At 44.8% G+C, this 23,544-nt stretch overlaps 1 protein-coding gene across 2 annotated transcripts in view; it reads left to right on the forward strand.

Annotated features, from left to right (window-relative positions):
* The window catches only part of crebbpa (CREB binding protein a), a 56,126-nt gene extending 33,567 nt beyond the window's left edge, over positions 1 to 22,559 (forward strand). Inside the window, exons 6-31 of one of the 2 annotated variants that reach the window (XM_049568228.1) lie at positions 764 to 1,039; positions 1,537 to 1,636; positions 1,852 to 1,989; positions 2,138 to 2,255; positions 2,406 to 2,577; positions 3,923 to 3,985; positions 4,422 to 4,543; positions 5,002 to 5,214; positions 5,532 to 5,837; positions 6,185 to 6,337; positions 7,746 to 7,917; positions 9,090 to 9,208; positions 9,368 to 9,607; positions 9,986 to 10,074; positions 11,046 to 11,126; positions 11,582 to 11,638; positions 14,485 to 14,562; positions 14,666 to 14,733; positions 15,231 to 15,381; positions 16,525 to 16,671; positions 16,760 to 16,873; positions 17,014 to 17,179; positions 17,409 to 17,576; positions 17,955 to 18,116; positions 18,373 to 18,654; positions 18,924 to 22,559. In XM_049568228.1, coding sequence (XP_049424185.1) covers positions 764 to 1,039; positions 1,537 to 1,636; positions 1,852 to 1,989; positions 2,138 to 2,255; positions 2,406 to 2,577; positions 3,923 to 3,985; positions 4,422 to 4,543; positions 5,002 to 5,214; positions 5,532 to 5,837; positions 6,185 to 6,337; positions 7,746 to 7,917; positions 9,090 to 9,208; positions 9,368 to 9,607; positions 9,986 to 10,074; positions 11,046 to 11,126; positions 11,582 to 11,638; positions 14,485 to 14,562; positions 14,666 to 14,733; positions 15,231 to 15,381; positions 16,525 to 16,671; positions 16,760 to 16,873; positions 17,014 to 17,179; positions 17,409 to 17,576; positions 17,955 to 18,116; positions 18,373 to 18,654; positions 18,924 to 21,212 — 6,044 coding nt within the window. In that variant the 3' untranslated portion in view covers positions 21,213 to 22,559. The remainder of the gene's footprint in view (positions 1 to 763; positions 1,040 to 1,536; positions 1,637 to 1,851; positions 1,990 to 2,137; positions 2,256 to 2,405; positions 2,578 to 3,922; positions 3,986 to 4,421; positions 4,544 to 5,001; positions 5,215 to 5,531; positions 5,838 to 6,184; positions 6,338 to 7,745; positions 7,918 to 9,089; positions 9,209 to 9,367; positions 9,608 to 9,985; positions 10,075 to 11,045; positions 11,127 to 11,581; positions 11,639 to 14,484; positions 14,563 to 14,665; positions 14,734 to 15,230; positions 15,382 to 16,524; positions 16,672 to 16,759; positions 16,874 to 17,013; positions 17,180 to 17,408; positions 17,577 to 17,954; positions 18,117 to 18,372; positions 18,655 to 18,923) is intronic. The other variant, XM_049568238.1, reaches the window with a different exon arrangement.
* Positions 22,560 to 23,544: the final 985 nt, after the last annotated feature.

Here is a 23,544-nt window from a genome sequence, read left to right on the forward strand (position 1 = left end):
TCCCTCCATGTAGCTGTTGTTGCGGGTTCACAGTCTGTTCTGCTATGCCCAACCATCTTTTCGATTCTTCTCTGATTGCTTAACATTAGTTTCTGATATCTCTCTTTATTACTGACATTAGTTACTTTAACACTTTTTCTCACATTTTTGTTCCCTCTCTGTTTTTTTTTCTTCACTTCACCACTCTGCTCAGCATCTTTCATCACTTAAAGCATTCCAGCGTTGGTCTGTCCCTGTTTGGCTTACATGCTAAAGAACATGACGCCGAGGCTTGTGTGTCTCCTGCCAACATAAGCAGTATTTCTTTGTTCTGCCTCCTCCGATTTTTGTCTTAGCACAAACTAAGAGCTTTTTTAGCCCGACCAAAGCCTGAACCCAGAAAAATATGCTAATGCCCTGTCCCCTGAAGGGATTTATGCATTTATTCAGTGGACTGCTTTTAGAGCGTTTAGCCTTACATTAATGTTCTCATCGTATCATGCTGCCATGTGACTTCGTCTTGGCAGAGGTCGAAGTGTGTATGCGTGTGTATACAGCACTACCTGTTTAAGTGTTCTGTGTGTTTGCTGTGTTTTCGCCAAAGCAGATTCTTTTATGTTTTTTTGGGCTTGGCTCACCGTATCAACATTTGTGTTTTGTTTGTATACTGTAGCTGGTGCAGTAGTAGAGTAAACAAGATGGTCAACATATCACTCTTCTGACAGTGTATTTAGTATGATTGTATTTGAGTGTTTTGAACTCACAGCTCTGTCTCTCTCCCCAGCCATGCTGAGCTCCCCCAATACGGGCCTCCAGAACCCCATGTCCTCCGTTGGTGTGGGCCAGCCCAGTGCTCCCACCATCAATACCTCAACCCCCATAGACCCCAGCTCCATGCAGAGAGCCTACGAGGCACTTGGGCTGCCCTACAGCAGCCAGGCCACTGGGCAGGCCCAGGCCAGGGGGGCCCCTGGGGGCCCAGGACAGACAGCTGGCGCACAGAATGCACAGGCCCAACAACAGCAGCTTCCACAGCAGATGAGACCCATCAATGCACTTGGTAAAGCCAAACAGCCTCAGTGTTTCCCACAGAATTAGAATCTATATCTGGCAGCAGCTAAAGACTAAATTCAGGGTTTTTTTTGTTATCATAGTGGGCTGCCACAAATAAATGAATGTGTGGGGAAACAGAGCCTGATTTTATTCCTGTATTTTCTGTGAACACTTTTAGAAATTTCATGCAATTGGGTCCTCTCTCAAATTTATGCATGTATGTATTGATTGACTTTTACAGACACAGCACACCACACCTACCTGCAAGGCTCCTTCATAGTTTTAAGAATCCATGTTAATGATTTCTTACTATCTGAGTTTTGGAATTGTCAGGCAAAAAAATAAATTCAAGTGTTTGTTTTCAAGCTGCTGGTTCAGTATGTTTTTTGTTGTTTCAAGTACCCTTCAGTTGGAGACATGGTGGCCATATTCTATACTATGAGCTTGGTTTTGAAATCCAGGTGGTGCTGTTTTCTCACAGTGTTCTGTTACCTGTGTTTACAGGTAACCAGATGGCTCTTGGAGGTGCGACACTGGGCGTGACCACTTCAGAACAGACAAACCTGCACACAGACTCCCTTCCCAACACACTCAACACTAACAAGTCAGTCCCAGTCAATAACTACATTGCATTTGTTGACTTGTTGTTAAACGTTTTTTAGTGGCAGGAAAGAAAGTAGCTGTGTAAAAACTAAAGGTTTACTCGATCTGATGCTATTATGACAGTCTGACAGTACCGTTGCCTAAAAAATTGACTATTTATGAAACACAGCAATAAAAGCTGTAACTGTCTTAACCATCCTCTTGTTCCGCCTCCAGTCAGCTGCTGTCAGACGGGTCAGCTGTGGGCTCAATGGGCAACCTACCCACAGCAGCACCCATCTCTGCCACAGGCACCAGGAAAGCGTGGCATGAGCACGTCACTCAGGACCTGCGCAATCACCTCGTACACAAACTGTAAGTGCCTGACCCTGCTGGAGAAGTGTAACAGTTAGTGACTCTGTATTGTTGTCTCTAACCCTGGTTTTTAAAGCAAAGTTTTGAAGTACAGTATCAGAAATTGTCAGAGATTTTCATGGCTGCAAATTCTGCTCTTCTGTGGCAGAGTACAAGCCATATTCCCCACCCCTGATCCGGCAGCTTTGAAGGACAGACGAATGGAGAACCTGGTGGCCTACGCCAGAAAGGTGGAGGGGGACATGTACGAGTCAGCTAACAGCCGGGTAGGTTTTCAGCAACAGGGAGAAAACCTGAATTGTTCACCTTATCAAGACAACACACACAGCCATTTTAGCAATTTAGCAAAACACAAAGTATGCCTACTGGTTTGTCAAGTTATAATATCCCTCCACTTCCCACCTCCGTCCCCTCAGGATGAGTACTATCATTTCCTGGCTGAGAAAATCTATAAAATCCAAAAGGAGCTGGAGGAGAAGAGGCGCTCAAGGCTACAGAAGCAGATCATCAACCAGGCACCTATGGTCGCCCAGGGGACCCAGCAGCCTGGCCTTCCATCTCCCAGTGCCTTTGGCCCAAGGCCACAGAGTGAGTACAGACTTACAGAATTTTAGGTAAAAGCTGAAAGCCCTTAAGTTTCTTTGGACATTTTGTTGGAATCCTTGGACAACTGTTTGTGTCCATGTACCTGATGTTTTATGCAGTTTCACATTTTTTATCTTGGCTATTAAAATGAATTCTTCACGGCTGCAGAGCTGTAGGGTCAAGTTTACATTTTACCCAGCTCAGGGGTGGGTCATACTGATACTGATTAATACTATGGGATGATTTGGGGGATTTTTCTACTTGAAGAGATCTTGTTATATCATTCACACAGAGGTAGATATACCTTTTAATGTCTGTGGTTGCACTGGGCTATTATGTGAGATGCTGCACTGGAGTGGCTGTGGCTTTGAAGGGTAGAGCGGGTCGTCCACTAATCGGAAGATCGGTGGCTCGGCTAACCCCAAGCTCCACCAGTCCGCATGTTGAAGTATCCTTGGACAAGATACCAAACTCCAAATTGCCCATGATGGCTGTTCCATCAGTGTTTGTGTGTGTGTGAATAGTTACTGAGTAGCAGGCAGCACCATGTATGGTAACCTTGGGCAGCAGTGCGTGAAAGGGTGAATGTGACTCGTAGTGTAAAAGAGCTTTGAGTGGCTGAAAGACTAGAACAGCACAATACCAGTGCAGTCCATTTACCATTGACCATATTATTGTGATACAATATCTTGATATTGAAAAAGAAAGAAGGAAGGAAGCGATAAACAAGGCTCTGACTCGACAGGTGCTCTTCAGTGAAGTAGGTGAATTGATATTGAACAAAAAAACAAGGAAGTCTTGCTGTTTGTAAAAAATGCAGACAACCAAGGATAAAAGCTGAGGCACTTCATCTTCAGGTAAATATATAAAGTAACTTTTATTTGAGCAAAGGGTCAGACCCTGAAAGGGGTCAGACCCTGAAGAAGACTTTGGTCGATACGCGTAGGTCTGTCTCGTTGCCTTTGCTCAAATAAAAGTTACTTTATATTTACCTGAAGACTGAGCTTTTATCCTTGGTTGTCTGCATTTTTTACAAACAGCAAGACTTCCTTGGTTTTTTGTTCAGTAACAATATCTTGACACGTCAGGAGCTCTATTAACAGACAAAAAAAGAAAAACTTCCAATTGGTTATTTTTATGTATTGATGATGGTTTCTTAATCGAATTTCCAGCCAGTTATCATGTTAGACTTTTTCGTATTCTCACAAAAAAGTTAGGAATATTTAACCTTTAAATGGAAAATCATGCAGTGGAGATGGTGACTCATTATTTTGCTTGTTTTATTACAGCTGGTTATGTCATTCTTCAAGCTCTTTTGGTTTAATGTTTTTTGTGTCTTTGCTTTCAGATGGACCCGTTCCTCTGCCCAACATGCCAAATCAGATCATGAATCGCATGCAGGTTTCACAAGGTACGTCTTGGACGTTGCATGTTGCACATAGTAGTGTTAGATTCAGATACAGAGAAGACAAAAGATGTGGAAGCAGAACCAACAATGAGTATAAAAGGTGTTTAAGATAAAAGGAGAAATACTAACCTACATTATATGCAAGTCTGAATAAAAAATCATTAACACTTTAACTAAGGATGATGTGAAAGGATACAAAAATGTTTGCAATGTTAAATGATGCCATCAGTATACCTTAGCACAGGTCTTACTGTGTGGCTTTAGCTGCCTCAAAACTGCCATATGTTTAACTTAACAGGTTTAACTTGAACTTTTAGTTTATGTATAGACCTGAAGAAAAAAAGCACAAACTTTTAACACTACCTTGGTATTGTGTCGTGCTTCTGCACTGAGATGTGTTTGTCCATTGCTGAACACTGGGGTTCACTCCTCTGTACAGGAATCAGCCAGTTCAACCACATGGCTCTGCCCAGCGCCCAGATATCCCAGACACCAATCGGAGCCCGAGCTGCTTCGCCTATGAACCACCCACAGCAAATTAACATGAGCTCCGTCCCAGCGGTGAGGAGGGCAGGGTTGCAGGGGCACGCAAATCACAGCGCGCGCACACACACACACACACGTGCAGGTATACAAGTAACATGAGCTAACACCTAGTTGCCGGTAAATTCACACTCTATCTGCACAAGCTGCCTCAGGCTTATTAGAAATGTAGTCCACTGGACAGGTCATGAGCTTGTGAATTTTAAGATGGACAAGTCACTGCTCCAGGTGGACATGTAACCAAAAAAAGCTTTGCTCATAAATCGGTTGGGTTCCAGTAGGCATGCATATTCATAACCATTTAACAGTCACGTTAATAATAATATCATTTAAAACTAATGCAAATTAGTGTGCTAATAATTTATTATGATAATTCAACTAGTAAGTATTTTGAATCATGCATCATGCTCCTGGTTTGGTCAGTGGAAACTACTGTCACACTGCTCACAGTAACACCATCCTTTCCTGTCTTGTAGATGGGCATGTCTCCCTCCAGGATGCCCCAGGCCCCGGGCATGATGGCCGGACATGGTGGTGCTAACATGGTAGGCCAGACGGCCAGCCAGGGTCAATTTCTGGCTCAGACCCAGTTCCCTCCAGGATCTACTGCAGTCACTGCAACGGGTGCCATGAATGTTACCGTGGGGCCTGGCATGGGCCAGCCACCTGCACAGGCTGCCGTCACCCAGGTGAGACATGGAAGAGAGGAGAGGGGTGTGAAATTGTAGTAGACCAACTCTGATAACTGATTGGTTTGGCTGTTGTCAGTGATGCTATCCCTTGTAGAGTTGCCACCATGGTGTGCTAATTCCAACCAGCTGCTGGGGGACTAAAACTCAAACTACTCTCACCAATCATACTACGCACTAATTGCTCTTAAATTGTTCTCATATCAATCACAAGGTGCTCTCTAAACCTCAAATTGTGTGTGGTGTTGTGTTTGTCTGCTAATCTTGTGTGTGTATGCGTATGTCCGCCTGCCCTTTGTGTGTGTCCTTCTCTCCAGCAGCAGCAGCAGAGCGCTAACCCCCCCATGAATGCACTTGGCCCCTCGCTGGGCCCTCAGCTAGCCTCCTCCCAAACCCCCCCAAAGCACTCCACGCCTCCGCCTGCTGCCTCCTCCGCCTCCACGGCTGGGGGGGCCACTAACCTGCCGCACCCCCAGCCCTCCAGCCGCAGCTCCACCCCCACCCTCCCTGGCCCTGCCCCAGCCCCGGGTGCCACCCCGCCCCGCCCCACCCAGCCCCAACCCCAGGCGGAGCTCCCCGCAGCAGCACAGACGCAGCCCCCGCCTCAGCCCCCTACCACGCCGGTGAGACTGAGACTCTCAGCATGCCCTCCACTCTGACACCCCCCCCCCTCCCCCTCCCCCTCCCCTGCAAACTGCCATCCCTCTGACAGCCATGTACCAACCCGTCCCATCCACATCCACCTTTCTGTTTGATAACTGCATCTTCACCACTGTTGGTAGCATCCATCACAATGGGACTGTTACATCTTTCAACTCACGCGAGAAATGAACTCAGTATGGGAGGTGTTCATCTGTGTCATGGTTTCAGCCTTGCATGCAAAAAAAAAAACATTTGAGCTGTTGCCAGTTCCTCATATTTGTCTTTTCTGTCTCTCCCTCGCTCCTCCCCTCCCTCCTCTGTGTTTCAGCTGTCTCAACCAGGGGCCAGTCTGGATAACCGGGTGCCCACACCGGCCTCAGCTGCCAGCGCTGACTTGCCTGTCCAGGAGGTTAAAGCAGAGGCACACCATGAGCAACAAGAGTTTGAGGCCGCTGGCGGCAAAACTGAGCCCAAGATGGAGGTGGGTTGAGCAATTTGTTCAAATTAATGTCAACTTATTCGTCCATCATGCTGTAATGTTAAAGTCAACAGTTACTGCTGCACATTTAACATTTTTCTTGTTTGTGCGTTTCCTCTTAAGTAATTCAACCCTTCATACATTTGTGGGCACAAATAAAGTTTAAATAAAGCTTTAACATAGGGCTGGGCGATATGGCATTAAAAAAAAAAAACTCTGATTTTTTCACAAAAAATCCGATTCACGATTTAAATCGATTTTTTCCCCTCCTAGTTAAAAAAATAAATAAATAAATTGCGGCCTGGTAGCACATACCTGGAGTCCAAAACTTTCAGCATGTGAATAAACCCTGGCTTTTCCACAGTAGCCTATATATGGGCACCACATCTCTTGCAATATACATGGCAACTGCATCTGTGATCGCTTTCCACCAGACCCCTTTCTTATCATACGGCAGTGTTTCCCCTACCATCATATTGGATCACAACAGAAGTCATTTAAGGTTACCTTTCCTAGAGAATAGGTCTATATCTTGTCCTTTTATTAAACAAACTAAATAGCCTTATGTTGGTAGGGGGGTGGGGGGTGAGAGCCCACTCTGAACTACAGGAGCCCAGTGTGGAGCGGCGGTGGTGGATTTTAAAGAGAAACTCGATTTTCATTAAAACAAATCGGCCTAAACTACAAATTCAAATTAATCAATAAAATCGATTTATCGCCCAGACCTACTTTAACATTTATATATTTGTTCATTAAAGGTCCAGTGTGTAGGATTTAGTGTCATCTAGCGGTGAGGTTGCAGAACTAGAACTCTTGCTGTGTACATGGCATGTAGGAGAACTATTATGAAGTTCTGTGTTTAAGCTGTCTGTTACATTCATTCAGTCCCCTGACGTGTGCCAGTTGCATGTCACAGTATATAAAATGATTGCAATGAGTTCTACACAGTGATGTACACATACGTTAGATTTTGAGAAAAATGTAATGCCTGCAAAGTGAGTCCAAGCCATTAACATTGATTTAAATAGACCAGAGTTTGATCCAAGTCTTTGTGTTGGTCAAAAGTTAAAACTTCAACTTTTTTGAACGTTCCCAATTGAATACATTTTGTGACATTGATGCCGAAAGCCTTGCAGCTACGTGATAACCATATAATTACACTCCTTCATCCTTCATTTTGAGAACATTGAGAACTTAAAATTATCGAGAGAATGACGATTTCAAGGGATGTACACATTTACGTCTCATAGTGACGCACAAGCTCGCACTTCAAGTAACCACAAGGAAAACACATTTCCCTCCAGATCATTGGAGTCTTGCATATGAGAGACAAATGCTACCAGTCATCCAACTCTCCTGAGTGTTATTTTGAAACTGTGGTGTAATGAGTCATTTGCCTTTTCGCCTGCAGACTGAGGAAGACTCCGCTTCGACGGTGGTGAAGAAGGAGGAGCCAGAGGAAAAGCCGGAGCCGATGGAGGTGGAGGAGAAAAAGCCGGAAATGAAGACAGAACCCAAAGAAGAGGAAGAGGGCGGAGCCAACAGCACAACCTCCTCATCTCCGTCTCAGTCACGGAGGAAGAGTGAGTGTGATACCAGGGGATGAATAAAATCTCTGTACAGTCTATGACTGATTCACTCAGGGAGCAGAGAGGGTTCCCGTCACTGCCAGTAATGTTAATACACCCACTCTGTGCCAACTGTGAGACAGTCATGACTTTGTATGAGTTTCACTTAAAAGTTATTATGACAAACAGTATCAGTCTGGCACTGACTCTTAATGTCCAGACTGTTACACGCCTTCTTTGATCTTGCTAGCATTTTACACATACAACGAACGAGCTGTGCACCTGCTGGTAGAGTACGCTCAACAAATCAGGAGACTCACTTGAGTCTGTAAGGTTTCGGTTACAGTTCATGTGCAGGCAGCGAGCAGTGTGTGTTCAACTGAGAAATAATCAAAATTCAAGCACAAACATGCAGCGAGCAATTTACCGTTCACTTGGTGTTTGTTAGTTTGGTTGGGTACCGTTCACATTTGAACAGATACCAGTACCATTACCTGGAATTTGGTACCAGTAAGCAACATTTGCTTTTTTTTTTTTTCTCGGTACTTTACTCTCTCAGTAATAACAAAGATGTTAATTTTGAACAAGTTGCAGAGGTGACGTAGCTCTGTCTCTTTCTCTCTAAACTCTACCCCAGAGCGTTTCTGCTCTTTTCCGATCATGCATCGAGTTTAGTCTGTTTGCTTGCATATGTGTGTCTACTCATCTCCCTCTCTCTCTATTCAGACATAACTGATAAGTATGTGAAATAAGTACGTAATTTAAAAAACACTCACACTCACTTGGCACTATTTGATTTAACGTTGGTGTGGTGGAAATTTTGTCCTCTTCATGCATATGCTTATATTGTTTCATTCTTCCTATGTGTTTGAAAGTGTGTGACCTTTGCATTCCCCTTTTGTAAACATCTGTCGGTACTTGACATCATCAAGAGATTTACCTTCACTATAACCTCGCCTTCAAAGATAGTCCATTGACTGTTTAACAGATACAGCCAATCACCTAACATGTTATATACTAGATTGCAACAGGTATGTTCCTCTGATGTAATGAAAAGAACATAATTAAATCAGGAAAGCCCAAGAAAGCTACAATTGACTGTTTTTTCCCTCCTTCATAGTTTTCCTGTACAGGAAACTTTTGGATTACTTACACGTACCTTGTCTTTTCCATTGATCTTTTTCCAGTTTTTAAGCCTGAGGAGTTGCGCCAGGCTCTGATGCCGACACTGGAGTCTCTCTACAGGCAAGACCCTGAGTCGCTGCCCTTCAGACAGCCAGTAGACCCCATGCTTCTGGGTATCCCGGTAAGTAGCTCACATGCACTACCTTTTTACTGAAAACAAAATGATGAATTGATTCAAAGTGTTGCTCAGGGATGTTGTTAAATGTTAAACAGTTTTGTTGGACTGCACTGTTTAACTCTTTGGTCTGTAACACTAAAGCGTTTGTCCTCCTCTCTCCAGGATTACTTTGACATTGTTAAGAACCCAATAGACCTGTCCACAATAAAACGTAAGCTCGACACGGGCCAGTACCAGGAGCCCTGGCAATACGTTGACGACGTGTGGCTGATGTTCAACAACGCCTGGCTTTACAACCGCAAGACTTCCCGTGTCTACAAGTACTGCTCCAAGCTGGCCGAGGTTTTTGAGTCAGAGATCGACCCTGTCATGCAGGGTCTGGGATACTGCTGCGGGAGGAAGGTGAGATGAAGGGCGTGTTAGAGATGCAGTAAATAGAGTCGGGATATACTTTCGTTTTAATGTTTACCTCCTCTTTGACTTGTGTTTTGTAAAACATGCAAAAACCATTTGGTTAAGCAGAAATAGAAGGAGTTTTGCTTTTCACCGTGTGATACTGAAGATTTTAGTGCTTTGTCCACATCGCCTAGCTCTGAAGGAGGAAACTATAGATGCTAAAAAATTAAAGAGTGAACTTGACATTCTGTATATTGAAAGTTCTGTTTTGAATTTGCGCTACAGAAATAGACTAGACTGATTTATTTTTCCTGTTTCTGAAGGATTTATTGAATGACTGTGTTAAAAAAATTTGACCGCCTGGCATGTTGTTTGTGTCTGCAGTACGAGTTCTCCCCTCAAACCCTCTGTTGCTATGGCAAGCAGCTCTGCACCATACCTACAGGAGGCACATACTACAGCTACCAGAACAGGTACCTGTGTGTGTGTGTGTGTGTGTGTGTGTGTGTGTGTGTGTGTGTGTGGATAGATGTATGTTTGTCCGTGGTTATCTTTGCAGTTATGAGTGGTAATAAACTCGACCATGTAGTGGGTATAAAATAATGTTGCACTAGCTGGAATTTTAATCTCACTGAATCATGTCATACACGTCGCACATTTGCATGCACAGTTGTTCATAAAGTGTTTTAATGGGCAATAAATGCAGCCATTTGAACCGTATTACCCGCCCCCTGCAGCCTGGGATCTGTTTCTCTGTAGCTCTAGAGGGACCACTGTGATCCAGGCAGTAGTGTCCTCCCGACAGCTTCAGCTTTAATGGCTCTGCCTCCAGGTCCTGGCACCGCATGAGACTACAAAATGGTTTTGCTCACAACAACATTTATTAACAGGCAGGTTCCAGTATTGCACATGCAGGGAAACACTCTGAAGAGGCTAAACCCAAAAGAACACAACAACAACAAAGCAGTGCGTTGATTGTGTTTTGCTCAGCATCTACCGAGGGACTGAGTGAATTCAGCGTTGCTGCTCCCTCTCTTGTATGACAGATGAAAATATAACACTTACGCCACATACAGCGTTGCTCATCAGAGCCTTTTCCTCTCAGCCAGCAGATGACTGCTTGCACCACGTTCCCTTGCGCCCCCTGCTGTATAAACGGGATAACTGCAGCCCCTTTTTTTCACACTTAAACTGGGCATTTTGAGAGCGGAGCAGCACAGAAGCAGTAGTGATACAGCACAGCCTGACAGACAACATGAGGCTCCTGCAGCGCAGTCCATTTACACTCTCAATGGGAGCTCAGGGATTCCCCGCTCTCTGTTATAAAACACAAAAGACAAGTGTTTTGTTTTTTTTTTTGTTTTTTTGTGCACAATTGTATTGGAGACAGAGTGATCAACGTGGAGCTTTGAATCTGCTGAGTGTTAAATGTGTATTTTTGCAGATATCATTTCTGTGAGAAATGCTTCAATGAGATCCAGGGGGAGAGCGTGACGTTAGGAGATGACCCTGCACAGCCACAGACGTAAGTAAACTGGCTACGGATTTAAGTTAAAATAAGTTCAAGTTGTGCATGGTCCGAAACATATTGTGAGGGGACACTTTCTACCTTTTTCTGAAACTTGTCAAATTATTTTTGGCCAGAGTACAAGGCAGCTTCAAAACAGCAACTACGCAGCTCATAGATATTCAAAGTCTTGTCTTAGAACACCTCAGCTAAAAGCACGGTTTCAAATTAAAAAGTGAGAAAGTCTCCAGCTGTGAGAAGCATCTCCCTGTTTTTGTTAACATGTTGCCTGCATGGTTTTAATCCAGACTGTAGGTGTTGTGACTTATATTAGTTAATTCCCTTATTTACTGGATTTGAAAGAGCTTAGGCAAAGAGCCGAGGACTGAAGACAGAAAACCATGTTCTTGTGTGTGTCTTGTTTTTCTCACTGGCTCTCCCCCTTTTTCCCCTTATTTTCTCTGCCACTTCAGGATGATATCAAAAGACCAGTTTGAACGGAAGAAGAATGATGTTCTCGACCCTGAACCGTAAGTAGATACAAACCCCTCAGCCTCTCGATGACGAGGACTATTACTGATGGAAAAGCATGTTCTCCCTGTGCCGCTTTTTTCAAGTTAGTCTCATACACTGCCTGGCCAAAAAAAAAGTCACCACCAAAAAAAAAAGGCCATACACTCTAATATTTCATTGGACCGCCTTTAGCTTTGATTACGGCATGCATTCGCTGTGGCATTGTTTCGATAAGCTTCTGCAATGTCACAAGATTTATTTCCATCCAGTGTTGCATTAATTTTTCACCAAGATCTTGCATTGATGATGGTAGAGTCTGACTGTTGCGCAAAGCCTTCTCCAGCACATCCCAAAGATTCTCAATGGGGTTAAGGTCTGGACTCTATGGTGGCCAATCCATGTGTGAAAATGGTGTCTCATGCTCTTGTCTTTCACAATTTGAGCCCGATGAATCCTGGCATTGTCATCTTGGAATATGCCCGTGCCATCAGGGAAGAAAAAATCCATTGATGGAATAACCTGGTCATTCAGTATATTCAGGTAGTCAGCTGACCTCATTCTTTGAGCACATACTGTTGCTGAACCTAGACCTGACCAACTGCAGCAACCCCAGATCATAACACTGCCCCCACAGGCTTGTACAGTAGGCACTAGGCATGATGGGTGCATCACTTCATCTGCCTCTCTTCTTACCCTGATGCGCCCATCACTCTGGAACAGGGTAAATCTGGACTCATCAGACCACATGACCTTCTTCCATTGCTCCAGAGTCCAATCTTTATGCTCCCTAGCAAATTGAAGCCTTTTTTTCCGGTTAGCCTCACTGATTAGTGGTTTTCTTAAGGCTACACAGCTGTTCAGTCCCAATCCCTTGAGTTCCCTTCGCATTGTACGTGTGGAAATGCTCTTACTTTCACTATTAAACATAGCCCTGAGTTCTACTGTTGTTTTTCTTCGATTTGATCTCACCAAACGTTTAAGTGATCGCCGATCACGATCATTGAGGATTTTTTTCCGGCCACATTTCTTCCTCGAAGACGATGGGTCCCCACTATCCTTCCAGTTTTTAATAATGCATTGGACAGTTCTTAACCCAATTTTAGTAGTTTCTGCAATCTCCTTAGATGTTTTCTCTGCTTGATGCATGCCAATGATTTGACCCTTCTCAAACAGACTAACATCTTTTCCACGACCACGGGATGTGTCTTTCGACATGGTTGTTTAGGAAATGAGAAGCAACTCATTGCACCAGTTGGGGTTAAATAACTTGTTGCCAGCTGAAAGATAATCGCCCATGCAGTAATTATCCAATAGGAGGCTCGTACCTATTTGCTTAGTTAAATCCAGGTGGCGACTTTTTTTTTGGCCAGGCTGTGTATGTGTTGAATAAGAATTTTACTGCCTTTTCCCCACTGGTGTGTTCCTGATCATGTCTTAAAAATTTATTTTTTTGTCACCCACATCTGGCTTTGTGTTGGTGCTTTTGGTGCACAGCCTGCACATTTTCCCCCTGGAGCGCTCTGATCAATCACTCTGGCCTCAGTGAGCCCTCAGGGCAACTCAGCAGCGCCACCCGCTGCATGGAAATCTGTGTCAGAACTGTGCTTCCAATGATAGTTTTTCCATCGCAGAACGCAGGCTCCCAGTTCCTTCAAATGCACTGATTGCTTTGCAGCTTATTGTTAAAGACGATGTACAGTTCTTATAAATCCTCTAACAAAGGCACACTTGCATTGGCTGGCTTGCAATTGTGTAACGACTGGAGGAACATAAACTTGAATGGAGATGTTTGTTGCTTGCTGCCTCAGCAGTTAAGACTTCAACATTCATACAAGTGATGGCCATCAGGAACATGGCTCGGACAGTTTTCAGAACGGTAACAGTGTTTGAAAATGTTCATACATATAACATAACTGGGGCTGAAATGATTCCTCGATTACTAAAGCTCATCTATGCAAAGTCTTTGTATCAAAGCATTGTTTAATACATATAATCTATACAGTGCTATGTGTTTGGCACAGTTGATCATTACTGACACACAGTGCACGTATGCTGTGGACAGATGACGTGATTTCATAGCGAGGGGTGAGGAGGACAGACAGACCAGAGAAAACAGAAATTGATCGAAGTTTGAGATCATTTCAAGCTGAAAGAAAACATAAAACCTGTACAGCTGTAAAACCAACCTAGCCTACCAAAGTAGCACAATGTTAATACTTCAGCACCCGAGCAGAAAGTGTCCGGTCCACAGGGCGAACCAGACAGATGGTAATGCTAACATTAGCATATAATGTAAATCAATATGATGTCAAGTTGAGATAAAGACCCACCGCTAGGAGGGGTTGCGCTGGCTGATCTTCAGTTGCTACAGCTGCTAACGCCAGGTCCGTCTCCAGAGCTGGAGTCCACTCTCCTCCCAGCGAAGTAGTTGCCAAGCGGCAGGGAGTGAGGCAGCATGCTATTATTATGAGAGTCTATGGCTCTCTCTCACACACAACCACACGTAGAAGGCCTGTCTTATTTTGTGTGTATTTACTTACTGTTGTACTTTGATGGAATAATTGATAGAATACTTGATTATTAGAACAGTCAATGGCCGCAGCCGTAGAAATAACCATTGCGAAACACATCAGTCATCGATGTCGGAGCACATGTAGCAGTACTAGGTCATCAGGTACCGGACAGTGCAGTTGACGTAGTGCTGTTAGAATTTTGCATTTTTACCATTTGGCAGCTGTCAGGTAGATTAAATGTGTTATTCAGGGACACCTTGGAAGGAGACAATAACACAAAGATTTATTGTGAACTTTCAAGCTGATTCAAACTGTGAACGTGTCTCACTGTAGGCTTGTTTGTTCCTCAGGTTTGTTGAATGTAAAGATTGTGGACGGAAGATGCACCAGATATGCGTCTTACACTACGAGGTCATTTGGCCATCTGGGTGAGATGTCAACTCCTACTTCTAGCATATTTGCCAAAAAATTATATACATATTTTGTGTGTTCATTACAACAAGTCTAATGTCTGTCTCTTTCTCTCTCCAGATTCATTTGTGACAATTGTTTAAAGAAGAGTGGAAAAACACGGAAGGAAAACAAGTTCTCTGCAAAACGTTAGTGTAGTTCTGTACTTGTGAATTTGAAATGTCAGGTCCTTGAATCTGTTTTCTTTGTAGGATTTTCTGCTGTGTTCAAAATGTCAACATGTTATTGCAGTTAAGTCTCACAAGCACTGAAGACACAAGATAATATAAACCACCTCCACCTGCACATGGGTTGCATATGTCTCTCCCTGTGGCTTTCCTGCAGTGGCGGCTTTGTTTTTTTGTTTGTTTTTTTCCTTGATGTTGGCCTTGTGGTTTCACTGGTATTTTTTCCCTGTAGCCCTGGAGAACAATACTGACCTTTATGGCATATGGTGCTAACAGATTCAAGCTCTCTTGGTCTCACATAGATCAGTTCTAGTGCCTCTCTTGTTTTGTTAAATTGAAGGCTGTCGCAGGTTCGCAAAGTACCCAGATGTGTCACACCCCTGCTTCTCTTTGATCCTGGAAAGTGAAGAGAATCAACATATTTCTAAAGGTTTCTCCTGTTTGTTTGTACACTGTAGGGCTGCAGTCCACACGATTGGGAATGTACATAGAGGACCGTGTGAATAAATACTTGAAGAGACAGAACCACCCAGAGGCCGGAGAGGTGTTTGTGCGAGTGGTGGCGAGCTCCGACAAAACGGTGGAAGTAAAACCAGGCATGAAAGCCAGGTGAGAGCATCACTGACAGGAAGACAGGAGGACTGGGTGAATATGATCTGTGCTTTTCTGAGTTTAAACATTTTTATGACTTAATACTTTAAATTACGCGATCATTATTTATCAACTTGGTCAAATAAATGAGCAACCAGAGTCAACAGTCACGATGAGGGAGGGCGTAACGTTGTGGACAGCTGAATACCTGTCTCGCCCTCTCTGATTTGTAGACGCACTGGCACACCTCATGTTTGTCCTGAGCTTATTGTTTATTGTCCCTGCTGCACAAAGCTGAATGCCCTCTATAAAGTGTTTATACCCACTCAGAGTGATTGTGGAACCTGCGTGTGTGACAAGATGGAGTGCACACCCACCCTGAGTACCTCAGAGGATTGTTCACTGTTTGATCACACAAGATCAAAGTCTGCGACGCTCGACCCATCCTCGCAGGGAGGAGTCTGTCGTCCAAGAACCTGTTAATCTTCAGGCTGGCTGATTTAAAGCTGTTTGCTTTTTATTGACTCGGGCCACGCGACTTGAATTGTCGCATTATGCTCTTCGGTGTCGCTAAAAGCAGCGACACACAAGTGAACGTCTCTGTCAGCTCGTAACCTTTGTTTCCTAGAAGCCTTTATAGTCACAATAACATTTAAAGTGCTACTATGAAACATTTATGCACTGTATTGTACACCTATGGACCTGGGGTGTACGGTCAAATTATTTTTTTAAGCCATCATGTGTAATTCTCAGCTTTGCAAAGTCCACACCTATTTATGTTGAGTGTTTTGACATCACATCGCACCTAGATGACTGACGAGCATAACACCAGGGTTTCTGCAGGTCCTGAAAAAGTCGTAAAATGATTCTTCTTTTAAATGTATCACTCTAATAACCATATTCCTACATAAAACCTACCACCGCACAGGACTACATATGTGAAACTCACATATTGCAGCATTCTTCTGCAGTGTTTAAATCAGGAAAAAAAATGATTTGTTCAAAAATTAGTGTTGAATTTGGTTAAAAATTCTCTTGAAAACCTTTAAAACCATTTAAATGTCTGATACGTATAGACACCCTGAAGATGTTCTAGTGTCTCCCTCTAACTAAACATTATGCTGTTGACACATTTTAACTTTTGATCCATTTTCATTACAGGTTTGTGGACACGGGTGAAATGCCCGAGACCTTTCCCTACAGAACCAAAGCACTTTTCGCCTTTGAGGAGATTGACGGTGTGGATGTATGCTTCTTTGGCATGCACGTGCAGGAGTATGGCTCCGAGTGCCCATTCCCCAACACTAGGTATGTACTACCTGGCAATAAAGGACTGGCACTTGAGGTGTTTTTTATGGGTGAAATTGACCAATGCTCCCTCTCTCTTTCTTTGCAGACGGGTCTACATATCATACCTTGACAGTATTCACTTCTTCAGACCTCGGATTCTACGAACAGCAGTGTACCATGAGATCCTCATTGGCTATCTAGAATACGTCAAGAAACTTGGGTAGGTCTTGCTCTAATACTAATACTTTATACACATCTTAAGAGTGAACATGAGAGATAGTCTATGGATTGAACTTTCTGGCGGGATTTAGTTCTAAGGAAGCAGATGTCCTCATGTACACGTTGGCTCTTTGCCTGCAGGTATACCCAGGGCCACATCTGGGCATGTCCGCCCAGTGAAGGAGATGACTACATCTTCCACTGCCATCCTCCTGACCAGAAAATCCCCAAGCCCAAGAGGCTGCAGGAGTGGTACAGGAAGATGCTGGATAAGGCCTTTGCTGAGAGGATTCTGCATGACTACAAGGTAAGGAGGAGACATTTTCTTTTAAATAGAACAAAAGACAAATGATCAGGTTTTGATTTCCTGTGTTCTTGATCACATATCCTGGTAGAATTGAACACATTGGCTCCTTTGTTGGTATTAACAGCCAAACACATTTAAACATGTAAATGCCAAGCATGCAGGATTGCTGAAAACACAATACATCTTAAATGTCTTGAATCATTCAAGTTTATTTTTGTCTTCCTCTCAGGACATCTTCAAACAGGCAACAGAGGACCGTCTGACCAGTGCTAATGAGTTGCCGTACTTCGAAGGCGACTTCTGGCCCAACGTGCTGGAGGAGAGCATCAAGGAGCTGGAGCAGGAGGAGGAGGAGAGGAAAAAGGAGGAGAACACTGCTGCCTCTGAAACTCCTGAGGTGCAAACATTGTGCCATGGTTTGATCATGTGGCATTTAGCAGAGATATGAATTCACAGCTCCACTTTGTAGTCATGTTTTATCATCTTCGACCATTTTGCACTTCTTTCACATGCCACTCCTTTTTAAGCCTTGAAATGTGATTATCAACACATTTTGAATAGAATTTGATGATTTTTAATGATCTCTAATGAGAAGTTGAATCAAGGTGACAAAGAAACAGCAACAGTGTAAATGAAGAACATGTGGCTTTTTGAAGATAACCAAAACCCTTGCTGTAATAAGAACTACTTTGACAGCTTTCTTTCAGTGATCAGCATGGTGTGATCATTTCATTAGCTGTTTTCTTTAATGTTTGCTTTTGTATATCCCCCACAGGGTACCCCAAGTGACAGCAAAAATGCTAAGAAGAAGAACAACAAGAAGACCAATAAAAACAAGAGCAGCGTGAGCCGAGCCAATAAGAAGAAGCCTGGGATGCCGAATGTAGCTAATGACCTATCCCAGAAGCTGTATGCCACCATGGAGAAGCACAAAGAGGTCAGACTGGTTATGTTTTAATGTAGTTTAGAAATCTATAGTGAAAGCAGTTTTGATGATAAATGGGCATTATATGAACATCTGTGTATTTGAGAGTGAGTTGATGTCAAACACTGTATTTGTTCACACTGTATTTGACATAATGATACAGCTTCCCCTTGATGTAGTGATTCAGAATGTTAGTGTTTTAACACCTGTCTCAGTTTGACTTGTGCTTCTCTAACTCTCTTTTTGTGTTTTCCCCCGTCGACCAAAGGTGTTCTTTGTGATCCACCTCCACTCCGGTCCCATGGCCAACACCCTGCCGCCCATCGTTGACCCTGACCCCATGCTCTCTTGTGACCTGATGGATGGTCGCGACGCTTTCCTGACTCTGGCCAGGGACAAACACTGGGAGTTCAGCTCTCTCAGGAGGTGCAAGTGGAGCACCATGTGCATGCTGGTCGAGCTGCACAACCAAGGACAGGACCGCTTTGTCTACACTTGCAACGAGTGCAAGCACCATGTGGAGACACGCTGGCACTGCACCGTGTGCGAGGTGAGTTCCTACTATTAGTATGCAGTGTTGTGTTTTTACACTGGAATTAGTCCTGTGTCCGAATTTGAGAGAGTCATGCAGTGACAGGAAATGAAAATGATAATGAGGTCTGTCAGACAAAGTTAAACCAGGAATTATATGTATGTAGTACATCAAATACTGTTATTCTTAACAGCAGGAGTATATTTGTGAAATTTTTAACAAATCTGTTTATCAGACTTGGTTAGACTCATGTTAATTACTGTGTCCCCGTCTGCTTTCTTCTGCAGGACTTTGATCTGTGCATTAATTGTTACAATGTGAAGGGCCATGAGCACCAGATGGTGAAGTGGGGCCTTGGCCTGGACGACGACAGCAACAGCCAGAGTGGAGAGGCCTCCAAGAGCCCACAGGAGAGCCGGCGCTTAAGTATCCAACGCTGCATCCAGTCCCTGGTCCATGCTTGTCAGTGTCGCAATGCCAACTGCTCTCTGCCGTCCTGCCAGAAGATGAAACGAGTGGTGCAGCACACCAAGGGCTGCAAGCGCAAAACCAATGGTGGCTGCCCTGTATGCAAGCAGCTCATTGCTTTGTGCTGTTACCATGCAAAGCACTGTCAGGAGAACAAGTGTCCTGTCCCGTTCTGCCTGAACATCAAGCACAAGCTTCGCCAGCAGCAGCTGCAGCACAGGCTCCAGCAGGCCCAGCTGATGAGGAGAAGAATGGCCACCATGCAAGGCAGAACCATGCCGCTACCGTCCCCACCGGCTTCAGCTGCCCCCAGCACTCCCACTCCCCATGCCCAGCCCAACACTCCTCAGACACCCCAGCAGCCGCTCTCCAACCAGCCGCAGACCCCCAACTCAGCAGGCGTCATGTCCCCAACGTTTCCCAATGCACCTCGCAATGGCCAGCCTCAAACACCAGTGTCCCAGGGCAAGCCTGGGCCCCAGGCCTCCCCTCTACACCAGCAGCAGTCCCCTCTTCCCCAGCCGCCCCAGCCACCTCAGCAGCTACAGCAGCAGCCTCCCCTTGCTGCAGTCAAGATGGCACGGCACATCGAGATGATGGCACAGGCCCAGCAGAACCAGCAGAATTACCGGGTCAACATGAATGGCTTACCCATGAACCCCCAGCAGCCACAGCAGCGCATGACCGGACCAATGCAGCCACCTATGCAGATGGTGCCAGGGCCACGGGGACCACAGGTCATGCAACCAGGCATGGCCCCAGGGCAGTGGCCTGGAGCTGCAGGGCAGATGCAGGCAGCTCAGACTCAACAACCGGGCCTTGTCCCAGGCCAGACCCCACAGCAGACCATGACCATGCAGCGAGCCATGATGGCCCCAGGGCAGCAACCTCAGCAGGGCCAAAGGATGCTGATTCCACAGCAGCCTGGTGCCCGTCCACAAACCCCCCAGAGACCTGGTGCTATTGCACCCAACGCCCTGCAGGACCTTCTGCGCACCCTCAAGTCTCCCAGCTCGCCCCAGCAGCAACAGCAAGTCCTCAACATCCTCAAATCAAACCCTCAGCTAATGGCGGCTTTTATCAAACAGCGAACAGCCAAGTACCACGCCAACCAGCCGCAGCAAGCAGGTCAGCAACAGCAGCCTGGCATGCCTACAATGCAAGCCATGGCCATGCCAGGAGGGGCAGTGCAGAGGCCAGGGATTCCCTCACAGCAGCCTCAGCAGCCTCCTGCGCAGGGCATGGCTGCATTAGGGGCACAAGGACAGCTCATAAACGCAGCACACAACACCAACCCCCAGCTCCAGGAGCTTTACCGTCGGCAGCTCTTAAGACAGCAGCAACAACAGCAGCAGCAGCAGCAACAACAGGGAGTGATGCCTCAGGGCCATCCCGGCCAGTTCCCTGCTCAGGCGCAGGGTACGGCAGCTACGTACTCCCAGCTCCGCATGCAGCAACAGCAGCAGCAGATAGCCATGCAGGCAGGTGCAGGAGCCGCTGGGGGGCCCATGGGCCAGCTCCCACCCATGGCACAGATGGCTCAGCCCGGCATGGGGATAGACTCCACCCAGAACTTACTGCATCAACGAATGCTCCAGCAGCAACAGCAGCAGCAGCAGCAGCTTCCCCAGCAGCAGCAGGCCGTCCTCAAGCAGCAGATGGGCTCTCCCGCCCAGCCCAGCCCCATGAGCCCCCAGACCCACCTGCTGGCCGGCCAGCCCCAGGGTGGTGCCCACCTCCCTGGCCAGTCCACACTAGCCAACGCCCTCAACAACCAGGTCCGCTCCCCTGCGCCAGTCCAGTCCCCCTGTCCGCCTTCGCAACAGCAGCCCCAGCAGCAGCGGCCACATTCCAGTCCCTCGCCGCAGGTCCAGAACCAGCCCCAGCCCTCACCGCAGCACCCGCATCCACCCCACTCGGCTTCCCCACACCCCGGACTCGGGGGCCCGCTTTCAGGCTCCATGGAGCAGGGACACTTGGGGACGCCCGAACAAAGCGCCATGCTACCGCAGCTTAACACGCCCAACAGAGGGGGGCTGAGCAGTGACTTGGGGATGGTGGGAGATGCTACAGGGGACACTCTGGAGAAGTTTGTGGAAGGATTGTAGCATTTCTGCTGGTAACTAAAGAACACAATCTCTCTCCCAGGGACCCATACTCCCACTCCTCCTCCTCCTCCTTGTTTCCCCTCAGACTCTTTATCCCGTTAGAGGGCTTTGTTTGTTCTTTCTAAGGTTGAGAACGTTCTTTTGTACTGACATGTAAAAAGTTTCAACTGTTGTAAAAAGAAAATTTGGTCGAGGAAAAAAACAAAACAAAAAAAAAAAAAGTCAACACTTTGAGGGAATGTAATTGTTTCCTGAACCCAAGTGAGGGGTATTTCTTCCTTAAGATGTTGAGGGATTTGCAAGTTGCTTCTTAAATGAAATTTAAATCACAAAGAATATATTTTTTGGTTGAGACCAAATGTGTTCAATACTCAACTTATTTTTTGGTTTGTTTTTGGTATGGTTTCATGCCTTTCTCGTTTCTTTTTTTTTTCTTTTTTTTTTTTTTAAGAAAATGTACAATTGCATTATATTATTCATATCTTTTTATTTTGTACCTTTGGAAAAGAAACTTAAAGCATTTTTGTGTTGAAACTGTAAAATAATTTGTCTGGGAATTGGGCCAGGTTTTCGTTTTCTTCTCAAGCTGTCATTCCTGGCAATTGTAATCAAGTGTTGTACCATTACTCCAAGACGTTGCGTTCAGGGACCGCTCCCCTCCTCTTTGTGTGTATGAAGAGCACTCAGTTGTATTGAAATAGGAAACGGACTGCGGCAGGTTGTGTATACACGGGCATGTATACAGGCGCACATGAAGACACTGACACAAACCCTCACAGTCACTAAAATAACTACAGCTCCGACTGGTTTCACAAACACAGACGACAAGGACTGCATCCTACATCTCAGTGGCCTGGAATTTGGATAAATCTGTCTTGCAGGTGTGGAACATTGTTGCTTTGACATTAAAAAGAATTTGTCATACCTTTTTTGTCATACAAATGTTGTAAAGTGTAAAGAGAGTGTGAGAAAGAGACCAGCCCCCTAAGCTGAGGTGGAATGATCACCGGTTGTTTGTAGGCCACATCTCTGATGACGCCCCATCCTCTAAATTTTACACTAAGCCGTGTGCGATCTAGGGATGAAGGGCTCGTTTGAGATTCACCCTGAGGAAAACTAAATGTTATCAACCCTCATTCCTCTCTCACAAAAACTTGAATTAGGGGGGATTTACTTTTTCTCCTATTGTAAATCAAGTTATTAAGCAAAATACTATAAATATAAGGAAGAGAGAATGAAATCACTGTATAAACTGGTTAAAAGACTCATTTCTTACTTATATACCATATTGTTAAATAAACTGTGTGCAACAGAAGAACTCCAGTACTCTGTTGACTCAATAATGAGGCATCACTCCTGTGTGTGTGCGACTTTGTGTTCATTTCTTTCAGCTCCGCACTGTTTCGTTTTCCAGAGCAGTGTCCCTCAAATCTGGTTGAAGCCCTGCATCTGCACTTTTCCGCCCAAAAATAACATATTTCTCGAAACAAGATTTTTTTTTATTCCTTATTCTGCATCTCATTTTCCACAGATTGAAAAAGTGGGTGAGTTACTTGTTACTAGTATTGCTTGGGAACCTTTTAATAGTTTGTAATAATTGCAGAGGTCATCTCTTGTGCAGATATGCCGTGGTGGTATTTTGTCAAGTAAAGATTCCACCACAAATTACCTACCATATTTTGCCAAACACAGAGGTTATTTGATAGTTTCAGTCCTGTATAAATTGGCTTCTCTGTGATTAGGGGTCGCATTTAAATTTTTGGAATTATAAATGAAAGTTTCGGCATCATTTTGGGTGCAGGAGACTCATCTCACTACATGTCATGGAGACCCATTTTCAGGAAGAGCAAGCTCAAATCCATCAGAAGAGCAAAATCTGTGATGTGACATTGTGTGGCAGAATTGCTTGTTTGGTTAACCCACATTTTTAAAATAAGATATGAACAATGTGCATCACTGCTTATCCCATGTGAATGCACTGCACAAAACAGATGTGAAGGGGTCATTTCTAAATCACTTGAGGTCCCCTGGTAATAAACCCTGTGAGAATAGGGCTAATATAGTTTCAGATCAGAGTATATGATCACAGTTAAGGGAGTTTTTAGTGAAGTGTCAAAGTAGTGATGCAGTAATTTGCAGATAAAATAAAATGTTTAAAATGAATAAAATGTTTACAACCTCTCAGATCCTAAAGGGATCATTTTTCAAGAATTAAAAGAAGTAAAACTGGGCTGTAGTAAAAATATAAAATATTTGGGATAAATAAACACTGTGTGACAAGTACCTCAGTCACAAACTTTTCTCACAGATGCTATACATATGTGGCTGAAGT

This window comes from Epinephelus fuscoguttatus, linkage group LG3 (assembly GCF_011397635.1).
Source record: "Epinephelus fuscoguttatus linkage group LG3, E.fuscoguttatus.final_Chr_v1".
NCBI classification, from domain to species: domain Eukaryota; kingdom Metazoa; phylum Chordata; class Actinopteri; order Perciformes; family Serranidae; genus Epinephelus; species Epinephelus fuscoguttatus.